Source organism: Engraulis encrasicolus, chromosome 15 (genome assembly GCF_034702125.1).
Source record: "Engraulis encrasicolus isolate BLACKSEA-1 chromosome 15, IST_EnEncr_1.0, whole genome shotgun sequence".
NCBI classification, from domain to species: Eukaryota; Metazoa; Chordata; class Actinopteri; order Clupeiformes; family Engraulidae; genus Engraulis; species Engraulis encrasicolus.
This window is the reverse complement of record NC_085871.1, coordinates 9443058-9460557: the sequence shown is the minus strand read 5'-3', so window position 1 is coordinate 9460557 and position 17500 is coordinate 9443058. Positions and strand designations below refer to the sequence as shown.

Below are 17500 nucleotides of genomic sequence, written 5' to 3'. Positions count from 1 at the left end.
AGCTCTGTAATGTCAAAGCGATGTTGTTATGATGAAAACAGGCCCGCTGGCGATCTCATCTGCACAAAGAGACTACGAAATGACAAGCGGATTTCAGGCTGGGAGTAAAACACACGCCTCTGCCAAGTGTGCTCATATCATCACCAGAATGTAGTTAGCTTGCGCATGCAGCCATGCAACTTCCGACACTAAAATGACCGGTGTCACAGTTATTTTGTCCAACCCCTGTACATACTGGCAAAGCTTAAGAATGATACACTTATGCATTGGCGAGTTATTTTGCAAATCCAACCAACAAATAAATGCACAAACCCTGCTGAAAACAACATCTTCTTGCAGATAGGGGACATTCAATGATTTACCAAACGTAGATCGAATATAGTAGAAGCCCGTCAAAAGGAAACGACTCATGGCAAGCCATTCTATGTTGCAATGAGGGAAATTGTCGACAACAGGGGGATTGTTGGCTCCTGGTAAATCGCTGGCTGGTTGTTGTTGCCAGCTGTCCTTTGAACCTTTGGTCTGGTCCGTCGGGTCACTTCTGGCTGTCTCTGTGTTTGGCTACACAGGTGGTGGTGGTGGTGGAGGGAGGGGGGGGGCATTGAAGCCCAGACAATCTCACAGACACAGTACGTATCCCATCAGGCATTGCGCCATCGATTAGCTTCCTGGAGGACATTTGAATGTCTATACGTGAACATAGTGTTTACCGTCCCAGATAGCGCAATAAAGCCCCACCGCTGCTAATGTGACATGACGCTGGGTAATTCGACAGCGATTCGATTCAGCGCGGACAGTGGATGTAGTGATTGTTGTTGTCGTTCATTCTCTGTCCAGACCAGATAAGTGCATGGAAATAGGTCAGAGGAGATCCATAGCACAAAAATACACAAACACACACAGACACAGATAGGCAAGGCCTATGTAACATGGTCCAGGTAGGCCTCCTCAGTACCATGGGCCTGCGTATACCCTGCAATGCCCTCTACTAGACCCTTGGGGGTTAAGTCACCCTAGGGATCAGCCCACCTGTTCAGCAGTGACCATACCGGGGGCCCTTCCTGGCCCCGAGCTGGGCCTTTTGCTGCCCACACAATCAATGGGGGCTGAAATGGAGCAATTACATGAGTCAGAAGAGTTTGATTGTGGTGGGAGGACAGGGAAGTCGACAGGTGGGTGGGCAAAGGAATCAGTTGTCTCGGGCCCAAGGGAGGGCCTGGAATCGGGTCCTCAATACATTGTACTGTATGTATTGAGCGGGGAGGGTCCTTTCAGATGACTTTGTCCCGGGTCCGAACAAAGCTGTGAGTAGTCGTGGGTGTGTGTGGTGGGTAGTCGCCGGTGTGTGTGTGTTGTGTGGCGTGAGGGTAAGAGGAGTCGTGGGTGCCGATGGAGGCGGGCATGGGCGCTGAAGAGTCCATTCTGGGCCTCAAAACGGGCACTTAGGCGCCCAATTAGCATCCCAATGGCACCGGCCGCTGGGAAACAGAGGCGAGGCGGGCGGGAATAGCGTCCGGCAGAGATATGCATCGGATACACGGATAACTGATCTGGATCAGACTGAAGCAGGGGACCTACCCGTCATCTGGCATAGCGTACAGGACATTTTCCCGGTGGGCCGACAGCGGCCGAGGCTCAGGGGTCAAGGCTGTTGAGGTTTTTTCCCCTTTATGTTGTTGTTGTTGTTGTTGTTGTTGTTGTTGTTGTAATCGAGTTGAAGTACTGCTACAGATGTAATTACAACACCAGTATAGTATTATGTAGTTGCAGCTATGTAACATCCTACCACTCGTAAACAAAGGCGTAGGTCAGAGGGCTTCGGCGTTCTGTTTTGTAGTGCGAAGGTGCTCTTTGGTTAGACGTAACTTAGAGATGTATGATGAAATCCAAGACACTCTTCGTCTTCATTAGAAAGCTTTTCATTAAATGTAGCTAGTTCATATTTGAACATTAAAATTTGCCAACATGCTTCGGCCAAACATTGGCCTTCATCAGGGCTAAAGCCTTGTGCCTTGGATTTCATCATACATCCTACCACTCGTGTTGTAATTACATTTTTGACAGTACTTCTACTTCTACTTTATACAACTACGATTTTCCATATAGACCGTGGACAGAGATCATCAATCAAATCATAGGAGAAAAAAAAAAACAGGAGTGATGTTCGAGGGGCTGGTCTACGCCAAAAAATACCCGGGACGTTTTTCAGTCCCAGCCCAGCTCTGGACCGAAGCAAACCACCTCACCACCACCACTACCACCACCGCCACCGCCACCGCCACCACCACCGCAGCACTGGGCCCGGGCTTGGGGCCCGCCGACGCATTGGGTTTCCCACCATCTGATCTGATAGGGGCCGTCTTCTGTTTAGATCGCCCAGCGGATTCCATCCCGTTATGTAACACCTTCCCAATTCACTCCTCGTGCTGGGCAGACTTGGATTGCGATCAACATCAAAAAAGACAGCCCGGGCATTTTGTACGTATAGCCTAGGCCTATATTTTGTACTGTATTGATTGGTTCTGTCCACTGTCTACATTTAAGATGGATCCATGGGCCACCCCATCTAAGTTGTGGACTGGTCTCTAAGGGGGAAAAGACACAAAAAAGGAAAGAAAAAAACAAAATGTACAACATCAGCCCCTGAGGACTGTCGACCCGCCAAGAAAATCCCTGTATGCCAGATCACCAGTCCAGTCCGTGTGTTTTATGTGTATTTGTGTGTGTATTGGTGCTGTGTGAATAGTCCTGTATGTGTGTTTGGTATGATGTGCTAATATTCTGGCACCTTTTATTTTCCTGTGTGTGTGTGTGTGTGTGTGTGTGTGTGTGTGTGTGTGTGTGTGTGTGTGTGTGTGTGTGTGTGTGTGTGTGTGTGTGTGTGTGTGTGTGTGTGTGTGTGTGTGTGTGTGTGTGTGTGTGTGTGTGTGTGTGTGTGTGTGTGTGTGTGTGTGTGTGTAAAGACTGCATATAGTGTACAGCGCATGTGCTAGTGCTTAGGCTGAATGGTTGTGCACCGGTAGCTGAATTATGTATTTGTAAATGTGACTATTATGAACTGACTGAGAATTTTAGCATTTTCATGTGTGTGTTGAATGGTTGTGCAACTATTGTTGTACCTATGTTGTGCTTTGTGTGTGTGTGTGTGTGTGCACACTTTCTCACGTGAACCCTGGACAATTGGCGCCTTCTTGGCAGCCTTCATAGCTGGTGTGTGAATGGAATGTGGTAATGTGCATGTGTGTATTTCAAAGCACTTCAACTGTCAACGGTTGTGATATTGTGCTATAAAAAATACATGTCGTTGTACTTGTTGTTGTGTTTGTATCCCATCCACTGATGACCACAAACAGTAAACTCTCTGTGTGTGTGTGTGTGTGTGTGTGTGTGTGTGTGTGTGTGTGTGTGTGTGTGTGTGTGTGTGTGTGTGTGTGTGTGTGTGTGTGTGTGTGTGTGTGTGTGTGTGTGTGCGTGAGTTGAGGAGATGGCAGAGATATTTGACGGTGTGTGTATTTGTATGACATGAGTGTATGAGTGTGTGTGCGCATGCATATTCAGAGGGACACAGTAGTTAGTGTGTGTGTGTGTGTGTGTGTGTGTGTGTGTGTGTGTGTGTGTGTGTGTGTGTGTGTGTGTGTGTGTGTGTGTGTGTGTGTGTGTGTGTGTGTGTGTGTGTGTTACAGGTGCAGCTCTGTGAAGAGGTCCCAGTGGGCTGGTTAGTTGAGGAAACCTCAGCCCCAACTCTCCCTTGTTCTCTCTTAACCCCGAACCCCACCCCACCACCACCACCACACCGGCGCCACCACCACCACCCCGGCGCCGCCACCACACACACACACACACACACACACACACACACACACACACACACACACACACACACACACACACACACACACACACACACACACACACACACACACACACACACAATCTCTCTCTCTCTCTCTCTCTCTCTCTCTCTCTCTCTCTCTCTCTTTGGGAAACATGCACTTGATCCAAGACGCTTCAGAGTCCGTCTGTTGCTCATCTTTGGTTTCCCCTCGTGATGCCATCGGAGAGTAGAGGGGACTTAAAGAGGGACAACACACACTCACACACTTACCGGAATCTTCCACCACCGTGCTTGTGTTGTGCCGCACCCAGAATACAGTACGTGACGAATGACATGTTGAGCCACAGCGGCGGCCCAGACTACTTCATTCAAGACCTTTGAGATTTCATTATTTCAATCTGTTTGAATGTGAGCTTACATAATAGGATTTTTTAAAAAGCACTTGTTAATATTCAATAAGGGGCATAAAGGAGTATGAAGCAGTATGAGGGTATAAAGGAGATGAGTTCCTCAAGGTGGAGGAAAATGCATCTATAGCATCTGTGGTGAGGTAATGGTCTTTATTGGCTTATGACGGCCGTGAAATAGAAAAATTTGTTAGGAGTGTAAATCACAGCCTTCATGGTGATTCGATTCACTATCAATTCCTTAGGCCAACGATTCGACTATTTTTGATCCTGAAGAATGCTCTATGATTCGATTCAATTCAAATTAATGCTTCATTTTTTTTAATTTTTTTTTTTACCTTATACAGGTTTGGCTTATGTGTGACATGTTAAATCAATCAACAAAAGTTGAAATATCTGCATGCATTTCATTTAGGGGCATCTTTATTATGGTCTGTGTCAGTATTAGGCCTGCTGCATGAGCAAAATAAAATACCTCAAAAAATGAATGCAATAATTACAAATTCGGTTAATAGATTATTAACAATTCATCGATTCTCTTGTGGATGAATCGATGAATTGAATCGTGGGATGTTAGCCTGGGAACTCCCATACTGCCTTAAGTTCTACACAATCGTTTCGATCTCACTTGTGATTAGGTCTGGTGTTAACCAGGCAAGTGGGATGTAGGATTGATGCACCGATTCAAGTCGATCATTATTTACACCCCTAATATTTTTAGACACCTACTGTATCTTGGATTGTTTTACATTTTACATTACATGGAGATTTTTTCCCCCAGTCTGACATCTTTCTCTTTAAGAGCTCCTTAATTTTCTTTGAGATTGATACACAATTTATTCTCATAAAAACCAACAGTTCCAAAGGTGCCCCTGAATAAAATAGGGATACTTGAGCACTTTAACTGTCCACAGAGACTTTTCTGTCATTCTCCTACAGACTAATCTTCCTCAAACACTTTAAGGGACACTGTGTGAGATTTTTAGTTGTTTATTTCCAGAATTCATGCTTCCCATTTACTAATGTTATCTTTTTCATGAATACTTACCACCACCATCAAATTCTAAGTATTCATTATGACTGGAAAAATTGCACTTTTCATACATGAAAAGGGGGATCTTCTCCATGGTCCGCCATTTTGAATTTCCAAAAATAGCCATTTTTAGCTGCAAAAATGACTCTACTTGGACCATACTAGAAAATATTTGTTTATTACTTAGACAACTTTCATGTTAAGATCAAATTTGGCAATTGGCAGCCCAGTTTCAATGAGCAGCATAGTTGCAGGTACCCTTTTTGACCATTTCCTGCACAGTGTCCCTTTAAGCACCTAAACTCAAACTCTGCTGAAACCTTTCATCCTTGATAGGGTTTAGCTAGCCCAATGAGGAGACAGACACGGTCATGTAGTTTTTAGTAATTATTAATTTATTCAAAATCCAACAGAAGGAGAAGAGAGACAACTGTGCATAAATGAAAAAAAAACAGGCTCGTCAGAAAACATGTAACCAGGAGAACACATCTTCCTCCCAACCATCTCCTCTTCTCTTCCGCTTGGCCAAACACACATGCACGCACGCACGCACACACACCACTCTCTACTGGACAAATCCTAACTCTACAGCACTGTACACTGAACACACAAACCCACATGGATTTGTCTAAACACACGAAACATGCAAATACCTGTACACGCATGGATTTATCTTCTACAACAACCTCCTGGATGGTTACCAAGGGGTTTGATTTGGACTACTGTAGGGTGTCTGTCATCTTTATACTACTGTACTATTATGGTATGTGGTCTATCTCAATGCTTCAGCTAGGTTGTAACTCGCAAACAGACGATACATGCTGTAGTTAAGCTGTATTCTCTGATTTGCGATGCATTTCCCTCCCATGATGAAATGGATTTCTCTACACTGTTCAACTACACGTGAAATGAACAGAAAGACACTAGAGTATTCTGTTTCAGACATTTGTTTGTAGAGGTATGTACACATTCACACGTGCACACACGCACACGCACACACACTAGCCTTTCATTGGGACACACACCCGTACACCTTACCCCTTACTCGCTCCCAGGTAGGTTGGGGGCCCCATCTTCTCAGCACATTCATACAAGACAGGATCTCTACATGAGAAAAGGGATTCTTAAAGGTACACTGTGCAGGAAATGGTCAAAAAAGGTACTGCAACTATGCTGCTCATTGAAACTGGGCTGCCTATTGCCAAATTTGATCTTTACATGAAAGTTTACTAAGTAATAAACAAATATTTCCTAGTATGATCCAAGTAGAGTCATTTTTGCAGCTAAAATGGCTATTTTTGGAAATTCAAAATGCCGGACTATGGAGAAGATCCCCCTTTTCATGTATGAAAAGTGCAATTTTTCCAGTCATAATGAATACTTAGAATTTGATGGTGGTGGTAAGTATTCATGAAAAAGGTAACATTAGTGAATGGGCAGCATGAATTCTGGAAATAAACAACTAAAAATCTCACACAGTGTCCCTTTAAAGAAGCTACGTATATAGTAAGTAACTGAGCAATATGCAGTATCTGTTTCAGGACCTTTAAATATTTACCTTTTGGTGTAGTCACTTATGTATATGTGTATGCACTGATGTAGACACTTGTTTCACTCACACACACACTCACTCAGGGGGAATTGAGGATGCTGAAAAGGGGAACACACATTCTTAAAGAACTCCTTTAAAATCCATGTGTCGCGCGCGCACACACACACACACCACCCTTAAAGAACACATTTTAAACTCCCACAAACTCCCATGCCCACTCACACATATAACATCGGTAGGAAGCCTACGTCATGCCCTTCCAGGGGGCCCAAGATCCCACAAACAAGGCATACGAGAGCTTCCACTCGCCCTTCAAAAAGGTCTCTTCATTGACTCCCATTCGCTGTTTTGCTTTTTCCCCCCCATCTGCAGACCCATCAAAGGCCATGACTTACACTCCCTATAGCCTATAGTGTAAGCGACACTAACAGACACCTTGTTGATGGGCTCCATAGGGTGGCACTGTGATGCTCTAGTCTAGACTAGACTGAAGGCCATGCAGGAACTCTGTGGAAATCCAAACGAGCACATACATTACTAGCCGTCTCCACTGGAGGGCACTGTGGCCAGATGGTGAATGTGTGTGTGTGTGTGTGTGTGTGTTTGTGATCAGTTTCACATCCTCTCAGCGTCACATCAAAACACAAGTCTGCCTTTACAGTCAACCACAAAGGCCCTCCTCATCAACAAAGCTCAAAGCGGCACAGCACCACAGTATGCATGACCTCCTTCGCAGAGGGGCATGAGCAGCTGACAAAGCAGCCGTAGGACTCAATATCCTCTCACCCAGACAGCTGCTCCGTGTTTATAAATGTCACTTATTTTTTAAAATTTCCTTCTGCTTTATGCGACTGACAGAAAGGTTGAAAACCACTGCTTTCCCTCATCCTCGGTTACATGGCGCTATTCTGACATGCCGCTATTCCGACATTAATGTCTACTTTCGGAACACCAGCACGTTAACCCTAACCCCAACCCTACCCCTAACCCTAACCCCACGGCATGCCAGATGTCGGAATAGCGGTATGTCGGAATAGCGATATGTCGGAATGGCGGTTGCCCCCCCTCATCCTCACAGCCAGTGGTCTCCAAAGGCGGCATGCAGGCCATATCTTGGCTCTCAGCCTCATTTGCGCCACATAATTTGACCCTTGGGAGAAAATAATTGGAGATCACTGCTACAAGTTGTAACCAGCAAATGGGACTACGTGACCAGAGTAGATTAGGATTGTGGTAAGGAGTAAAGCCTTGACTCCTCAGATTAGATTACTGTTGGGGACATGTCAGTGTTGCCATTTCCTGCCCAACTGGGCTGTTTAGGATGACCGTCTGCATGTAAAACAAAAAAGGTATTGGGCTGATTGTTCTGCAGAGTCATGACCACGTAAATCAATAGAATTTAGTTCAAATGGGGGGATTTAGTGGCTCCAGGCGTTTTTTTTTGGACTGGAAATCATTAGTCACGTCTGGCAACCCTGCGGGAGGGGGGTCGTTTCACCACAGGCACGAGGGGACCAAATCGGGTGACTCCGCTCGTGGTGCAGCATCATGTGATGGTTGTGATCAGGGCTGCTGACACAGCGTTGGCCAGGTCCTGGACAATGTCATCTGAAAGGACCCCTCTCCACCCAATGCATACAATGTAGTAAGGACCCTACGTCTGGGCCTCCCCACATCTCTCTGAGAGCAGGACAACGGACCCCTTTGTCCCCCGCTGTCAGCTTCCCTGGTCATGACGACGGGGATAAATGAGAGTCCAGTCATGTGAGTACAGTGGGGAGTCAGGGCTCATGGGTCTCCAAGCAACCACTGTTATGGCTAGGCCAAGAGGCCGTTGCCGTACAAACGGTGAATTCCTATGTCAAGTACATGGAGGGGATGAAGGGTCAAACCCCATGCTTTTTGTCAAACCCCATGCTTTTTGTCGGATGCCATCTATCACACAGGACCCTCTCGAAGCAGAGATTTCTATCTCAAGAGGCTATCCTCTAATAAAGAAAACACAGGCAAGCCTCCACGCTCGCTCGCACGCACGCACACACACACACACACACACACACCTATTCCAGCAGTGGGATTGTGCGATTGTGTATACAGTACAGTATTACTAGTTTGACATTCAAACAATCTGCTGACTGCACTAAATACAACGGTTACGTGGCGCTATTCCGACATGTCGCTATTCCGAAGTTAATGTCTATTGTCGGAATACCGACACGTTTTCCACCGTCCGCCGCTATTCCTACATGCCGCTATTCCGACATCCCTAACCCTAACCCTGGGTCGGAATAGCGGCATGAAAAAGTGTCGGAATAGCGCTATGTCGGAATAGCGGTTGCCCCCCAAATACAACAACATACAGTGTGTTGTGCTTGTACAGTATGTGATCACTATGTAATCGACTGGATTGTAAATCCTTGACACTGGATTGTTACCATTCCGATGCAGCTGTAATCACTAACAGACTGACCAGTAAGCGTTTACGCTGACTTACAGATTGTTTAGATTATAATTTAACCTACGGCACATTCTCAAAACGGCAACGTTTAGAATCGTAGGATTCAGCCAATGCTTTTCTCCACAGCTAGGAATTGGCGACATTCTGAAATGTGCCCCATCACAGACCACCAATTATGCTTCATTACAAACCAATCCACACTAGGACAGGGAAGCAGAAACATTATACATTGAGTGAGCGCATTATACATCGAGATGCTTTGCCTCGTCAGGACGAAGTGGGTGAAAGAACAGAGTGGATGAAATGGATGGATGAGTGGGAATGTGAAAGCACGAAAAACAAGTTAAGAGAAAAATAAAAATGAAAAATAGACAGACGCAGAGCTGTTAAAGTGACTCCTTTCAAATCCCCTCTGTTTACCATTCACTTGCTCAAGATAACACACACATACCTTACAGACCTTTCTGTGGGGAATTCTGGGACAATGACTAACTATGAATACTTCCAACATTATATCACACACATATTATTCTGACCGAGCACGCACGCACGTAGGCACGCACGCACGCACACAATTGAAGATGAGACTCAACACAGCAATGCAGTGATCCGTTTAATGGAATGCCAAGTTGGCAAACAGTACAGCAGACACTACAACACAGCAGTCGACAGACAGACAGACAAACGTGAATAGGCATGAATGAGTATGATACAGCAAGAGTGACAAAACGGGGCATGAATTCATGAATAAACTGAAACTTCAAAAATAAATAAATAAAGAAGCACTCATCAGATTGAGGTGATTAAAAAAATCTGATGAGTGCTTCTTTATTCATTTATTTTTTACGTTTTTGTTTATTCATCGACAAAGTTAAGCACCCAATGTAGTGCATTAGAAGGTGTTGAGTGCGCTTCCTGACCCTTCATGAACTCATGAATGACATTTATTACTGGATATTATGGGTATGTGTAACCTAAGTTTCACTGCGGTGGTGAATGGTCTTTGGCCAACTGACCAAGGCTGTGCTTGTCAAAATACAGGCTTCAAGGACACACACACACGCACGCACGGACGCGCACACACCACATTCATTGGTAGCCACCTGTCAAATCTCGTAGTTAACTTTAAAAAAAAGCACCATCCGTTCTCTGTACAATAACCAATGCATTTCAGTAGCATTACACTTTTCCAGCACCACACTTCACCATCATGCCGATTATACTCCACAAGAAGAGATATATTAGACTCTGACTAAATACAACACAGTCGTACACACACGCACGCGCACACACACATGCGCGTGCACACACACACCATATACACATATTCCTTAAGTCGTGTCACAGCTTCAAGTTCAAGTCCTCCAGCATGTCGTACACTCTGAAAATCCTAAAAAATAACTTTCACAAACCTCCACTTCCACTTACAAAAACACTTTTAAACTCACAGCCAACTCCCCAACAAATCTTCGCTCACTCTCCCATCTCTTCATCAGCAAGGCCTGCTCACAGCATATACTGAACATAGCCCCAGCAAATAAGTGCTTTTTTCAGACAGAAAATATTTTAGTCCATTTAACACGTTAGTGGTGGCTGGTGACAGATTAGCCTTCAGGTTTTAGCGCTACGTTACTCCACAGTTAGCATACAGATCAGAATGAGCATTAACTCAGTCAAAGTAATTCTAGTCGTATTTTAGGGGTGCAAAATGGTGAGGAAGAATGTAGGTAAGCATTTCTGAATCAACCATTTATCCAACAATTAATTCTGCCTTTACTTGAGCCAACTAAAAATGTGACAGACCATTTATGTCCAATTTCCAGAAAGATAGAAAACATAGTTAATAGTGATTTGCATATAAATTGACAGATTGCAAGTTCAGCTATTTTTAATGATTATGAAATATTAAAAAGAAATGGACACTGTACAGTTTAAAACCTCTGCTAAAGTAACGAAACAATGTCAGAGACAGCCAGATGTCAATGCTAGCCAATTAGAAAGCTAGATTATCTACAGTCAAGTATATCAAGTTAATTGACTGTTGATGTGTTAGTCTCACAAAAATATTAACAACTTTCAGCATTTCGCCAAACACAAGATTAGTCCGCGATCAAGCGTTGAACATTTTGAGAGAGATTTGTTTTAACTTTTTGTTTTAGATATTGTTGTTAGCTTACTTAAACGTAATGTTACGGGCTAATGCTATATGAGCTGTTAGCATCATCAAACAAAAAAAACCCAAAAGATTTCTATTCACCGGTGGTTAAGTGAAATGTAACTATGAATAAGTACTGTATTAGCGGCCATAATTGTTACAGTACACTGGCCTTGCTCAAAGCTAGAAAATGAGACAGCAACACAGCTGGGCAGGCATATCCCAAACTCAAAAGGTAAATATCAGCTAAACACACAGTTAAAAATGTCTCCCCACAGTCTACTGAACACTTGAGACGCTAACAAACTGGAGCTACATCAGCTAAGCGGAGAGAGCCTTGCACCTGGTTACTATTCACACTCAGAACTCTCATTTATTTTTCCCCTCCCATTTGTGAACACTCACATGTCACATGACCAGCCATGTGACCTGATTGAATCTATTTTACAATCATGCAAACAAATAGTAAAACACAAACATAAACAAAAAAAACTAAGCCGTACAGTCGCGGCAACGGAACTGAACAGGTGTGAAGGGCTAAAGACAAACTTGCGTGATCCGTAAGACAGGTAACTCGGATACTGTGAGAACACAAACTCAAAGTAAACACTGGGAACGTCTCAAACCCTATTTCTATTCACATAGTTTAAGAAAATCATTTTTTTATACATTCGTATATATATATTATACATACATTTCATAACAATTCAAAACTCTCTACAGGTTTACAGTTGAGAGTTAAAATGCCCATGACTATGCAGGAGGCAGGGTGGGGGGAAGGGGGGCGCGGGTACCTTCAGTTTGGGTAGTTATTCTTGTTACAGAGTTAGGGTATTGGGGGTGGGGTGGGGGGCTATGAACTGTATCTATTCTTGAGTGCGGGCAATCTAGTTAAATAAATGAACATTCTTACGCTGGACATTTATACTGATGAGAGGAGAAGTATGGTACCTCTAATTTCATGAAGAGGCGTAGGGTACAATCCACCCCCCCACAAGAGAACAACACACACCCACACCCACACCCACACATATATGAAATGCCACAGACAAACTGAAAGGCTATGGTTGTAGTTGTGTGTGTGCATGTGTGTGTGTGTGCATATGTGTGTTATCTGCTGGTTTAACCGTGTGTGTGTGTGTGTGTGTGTGTGTGTGTGTGTGTGTGTGTGTGTGTGTGTGTGTGTGAAGGCACGTCCAGGTTAGCTTCTTCACAGTAGGCCCTTGTCCAATAAGGGAAGCCAGTTCAAGCCCTTTTAACAGGAGGGGGGAGAAGTCCATGTCCAAGTGTGCGTCCACGTGTGTGTGTGTGTGTGTGTGTGTGTGTGTGTGTGTGTGTGTGTGTGTGTGTGTGTGTGTGTGTGTGTGTGTTTATCATACGCGTTCACTGTTCATGTACAGCATGTGTCTCTGCAGCGTTTGTTCTGTCTCTGTGTGCACGTGTCTACGACAGACCAAAACCTAACGTAACCAACATGTTGTTCGAATGTTTTTGTGAGTGTACGTTTGTGTGAAGCAAGTGTATTGTTCGAATATTTGTGTGAGTGTGTGTATGTGATACGAGAGCATTTGTGTGTAATGCCTGTTCAGTTGTGTGCGCGTTTCTACAGCAGATTAGAAGTCCTGTACGTAGTGCAGCAATTTGATTCAGCTCCTGTGCTGTGCTGTTTTGTGGCTGTGTGAGTGTGTGCGTGTGTGCGTGTTGTCATGATTTCTGTGTGCGTGTGTGCGCATGTGTGTGTGTGGGCTGTCGTGATTTCTGTGTGTGTGTGTGTGTGTGTGCGGGCTGTCGTGATTTCTGTGTGTGTGTGTGTGTGTGTGTGTGTGTGTGTGTGTGTGTGTGTGTGTGTGTGTGTGTGTGTGTGTGTGTGTGTGTGTGTGTGTGTGTGTGTGTGTGTGTGTGTGTGTGTGTGTGAGTGTGTGTGATGGTGTGTCTAGAGCAGGCTGAAGCCCTGGATATAATGCAGTAGTTTGTTGCGGTTGGCCTGAGGTAGGAAGGTGCTGCTCAGCTCCAGGTAGACCACCTTATTCTCACGCCTCTCCTTTAGCACCTGGTGAACACACACGCACGCACGCACGCACGCACGCACGCACGCACAGAAGAGAGGTGGAAAAATGGGTAAAATGAGTGTAAATACAGTTATTTACGGTTATTGTACTTCAATATTTTCCCCAAAACCAAAACTAAAAAATACTATATTTTCTCATAAAATAGTATATTTAAGTTGTATAAATTTAGTAATGGTGGGGTGGCGTCCATGCCAATGTCTTATCCTGAGCCTATTGCTCGGTGCGTAATTCCAAGAGCAGTATAATGAAAAGTAAGGAGTCGCACACTGGAGCTGAATGCAGAATGCTGAATCCAGTTTGGGAACACTGGTGATGGGCTAGACCGAAACGTTTGTCCCCTGTCTGTCGGTTTTATTTACTTTTTTCGGCTTTGTTTAATACAGTTTTTGATACTGCATTCAGCTCCAGTGTGCGACTCCTTTCTTACATAAATTTAAACACACTACCAAACTTCATCAACAGAGACAAAGAAAATCCAGAAATCCCTGCCAATCCTCGATAGACACAATAGATTCCCCAGTGACTTGAAATGTGGACAAAAATTACACATAAAATACAATTCCATTTCTAAACACGGACAGGAGACACACCAACAAAAAAACTATGTATATCAAGACAGACAAACCAAAATCCAGCAATCTCTGCCAAAGCTCTAAAGCCAAAACATAGATTCTAGGGCTGTACAATATATCACATTTATATTGTGATATCAATATTGCTGTCAAACAATATCAAATTTCATAATATCGAGTTGAAATAATATTTTTATCATATATCTATATGCCAAAAGGTAGGTTACGCTAAGCGCAATACATTCCCCTCCACTTGAGCCATTGCGAGCACAGAGCAGACTTGCTACCCAACACTCATGCAGAACACCACTGTGTGTTTCTCTATGGCCCTCCACTCACGCTGCTGAAAGGAGGGAAGATTGTGAATTACTCAGCACAACTATTTGTCTTTAAAAGAAATATCGTCTAAAAAAAAAAAAACGTGACATCAATATTGACTGAAATAATCGTGATATTGATTTGTCTCATTATCGAGCAGCCCTACTGGATTCCCTGGTGACTTGTAATGTGACTTGTAACGTGACTCGTCAGCGGTGACATCAGAGCAGTGGCTGTAGCAGCAGCAGCTTGGATGTCAGTCACTAATTACAGCACCAACAGAACACAAAAGCATCAGTCTGCAGATCCGTAATTCTAGAATGCAGCCCTCTGGTTCCGAGTGCATTCAGAGGAATTCAATGGACCATGTTTCAATTTGTTGTGTGTGTGTCGTGTTTGTGTAGTCACATGTGTACGGTGAGTTTGTGTGTGCGTGTGTGTGTCTGTGTGTCTGTGTGTCTGTGTGTGTGTGTGTCTTACCCCAAGCTCCTTAAAAGTCTTGATTGTGTTCTTCACTAGGTAATGTGTTGCACTCTCCCCTGCAACAAAAAACATACAAAAAAATATACTCAGAAAGAAGACTTGACACATACACATGAGTGAATGTGAGTGTTGGTCTGTGAATGTGTGTGCATGCATTTGCACTGATTGTGTGTGTAGTGGCTCTATGTATCTGCCCGTCTTTGTGTGTGTGTGTGTGTGTGTGTGTGTGTGTGTGTGTGTGTGTGTGCGCGCGTGCGTGCGTGTGTGTGTATATACCATATACAGTGATGCCCTTGTGTGTGTGTGTGTGTGTGTGTGTGTGTGTGTGTGTGTGTGTGTGTGTGTGTGTGTGTGTGTGTGTGTGTGTGTGTGTGTGTACTCACCGTAGACAGCGATGCCCTTCTCTGCGCGTGCGAGCAGGTACTTGAAGAGCATGTGTGTGTAGTGGCTCTCGGTGACGGGCTGTGCCAGGCTGTGGATGAAGATGGCCGCCCCGCTGTAGGCCTCCAGCACCGGGGACAGCAGCTGCTGCAGGAACAGGAAGAACTCCTGCTGCTCCGCCGCCGTGCTCACCTGCACCAAACACACACACATGGCAGAATTGGGGTGTGTGTGTGTGTGTGTGTGTGTGTGTGTGTGTGTGTGTGTGTGTGTGTGTGCGCAGTGGCGTAACTATAGCAGGTGCAGCAGGTGCAGTCGCACCTGGGCCCGCGACCACTGAGGGGCCCGCGAACGGGCACTCCAAAGTGGTTCGCGGCCCCCCCTGTAGTCCTTTACTCGTTAATTACGAGTCGAAGAATGGATACGCAAAGTAACCTGTGCGCTTTCATAACTTGTCCAGACACTATCTATAGACCCCCACTATCTGTCAGACTCCCACAAGACGGTGGGAATTTAGAGCATTAAATCAATTGCAAATTGGCACTTTTAGTTACTATATTGCTACAGGTCATTACATGGGCAGTGAAATTGTTCAGACAAATGTTTCAAATAGCAATAAAGGTAACACATGAACGCTATATTTGTGCATTTTATTTTTTACATTGCGGCCAGGAATTGTGGGATATATATTTTCATACACCATCATTGGCTGTATGTAAACAGGGAGCGCGAGTCGCCAGTGGTAACGTTCTGTTTGGAATTACCACATGATTGATTCCCTTACCAATTCAAATTAAATGCATGCTGGTCAGTCGAACGTGGCCTTTTGTTCTCATCTTATCTATGTTGTAGTAGTATGCGTATATAAAATGAGTTTAGTCACTTCATTCGCCAAGAATAGAGATGGCTACTGGCTAGCAAGAACATCCTATGGATATTAGACCTCCTTGGATATTATCTAAGAAGATTTCAAAGACGCTACGAAGAAGGTAAGGACAGGTTTCCCTATACATGTAATAATGTCCGCCGTGACATTATATTGATTTCATATCACTCATCTACTTCAGGTAGCCTATTTTCCAATTGTTGTCACATTTGGCATTTCTAGTCCAGTAGTCTGGGTTCGGCAGGGTCTGGCTAAACGAAAGAGACGAGGCACATTTTTAACGGTGTCCATTCTAGTTTGTAATCTGTGACAGCGGTATTGCTGTAGTTATTCCCAGCGTTATAACTTAGTTGTGTGTTCTCCAATTGACAACTAGTTGTGCTGACTTGTTAACAGCATCCCCACTCCATGTATTTGATCATCTAGCGTTTCTCCTGTTAGCATAATATAAGTTAAGTTCTTCTGTTAGCTTGGCTATGTTACAAAGTGGACTCTCGAGTCGTAAGCTAGTGGAGGGGAGAAAGAAATCACGATTCTGTGTGCGTGTGTAGAGCTCTATCTGTGTATGTTTTACTGGTGGGCTGTCACCAATGTGTTGTCATGGTTGTCTTGGATGTTGTGTATCCATCCATGCACCGTCTCCATCTTTTCCCATGTTTATGGTAGCCGGGACCATCTTCCATAACCAGCATTGCATATTGCGCCATTATTTGATGATGCCAAAGGACGCAAAACTACTTTGCAATGGCACCTTGTGTATGTGGGGTAGTGGAAGATTGAAATCATTATGAAGGCATATCCTGTTGATTGTGCTATCTATCTTTTAAGTCCTTAGTGTTATTTTTTATGAAGTTTAAACTGGGGTGCTTAAGATCAGCAGGGTTGTCTCCCTCGTCTGTGTAGCCTGCTGTCAGCAGGCAGTGTGCGCTGGCAAGCACACACGCACACACTATACTGTCTCCAGCCCACTGTCCCTGTCTCAACCGGTCTCTAGACACATATTCCGAAAGCCTTTCTTTGCGTTTGTCCTGTTGTTTTTTGGGGGGGAGAGATAACTTAAATACTCTATGATGGAAATGTACACATCGTTGCAGCATTCACCATGCTATTGCAATTGCAAAGAAAATAGCCCACCCTTTCACCGTAATGGCTAGATAAAATATCCTAAAATTAGCACAACCTCCGAGGGCCCGTGCTGGATACTCGCACCGGGGCCCGTGACCGAGTTGTTACGCCACTGTGTGTGTGTGTGTGTGTGTGTGTGTGTGTGTGTGTGTGTGTGTGTGTGTGTGTGTGTGTGTGTGTGTGTGTGTGTGATGTACCTTTAGGTAGCGTTCTCCCTCCTCCTCTC

The 17500-nt window shown here is 44.4% G+C and overlaps 2 protein-coding genes across 3 annotated transcripts in view; both read right to left on the bottom strand.

Moving 5' to 3' along the window:
- Positions 1 to 4170, bottom strand: part of tectb (tectorin beta) — a 19248-nt gene extending 15078 nt beyond the window's left edge. The window contains exons 1-2 of the mRNA XM_063218149.1: positions 4106 to 4170; positions 1579 to 1725 (exon numbers count right to left, since the gene is read on the bottom strand). Of these exons, the coding sequence (XP_063074219.1) occupies positions 1579 to 1725; positions 4106 to 4170 (212 nt within the window). The remainder of the gene's footprint in view (positions 1 to 1578; positions 1726 to 4105) is intronic.
- Positions 4171 to 13210: 9040 nt separating this feature from the next.
- gpam (glycerol-3-phosphate acyltransferase, mitochondrial) overlaps positions 13211 to 17500 on the bottom strand; it is a 40014-nt gene continuing 35724 nt past the window's right edge. For both annotated transcript variants that reach the window (XM_063216988.1, XM_063216989.1), the window contains 3 exons: positions 15266 to 15455; positions 14880 to 14938; positions 13211 to 13490 (listed from right to left, as the gene is read on the bottom strand). In XM_063216988.1, coding sequence (XP_063073058.1) covers positions 13374 to 13490; positions 14880 to 14938; positions 15266 to 15455 — 366 coding nt within the window. In that variant the 3' untranslated portion in view covers positions 13211 to 13373. The remainder of the gene's footprint in view (positions 13491 to 14879; positions 14939 to 15265; positions 15456 to 17500) is intronic.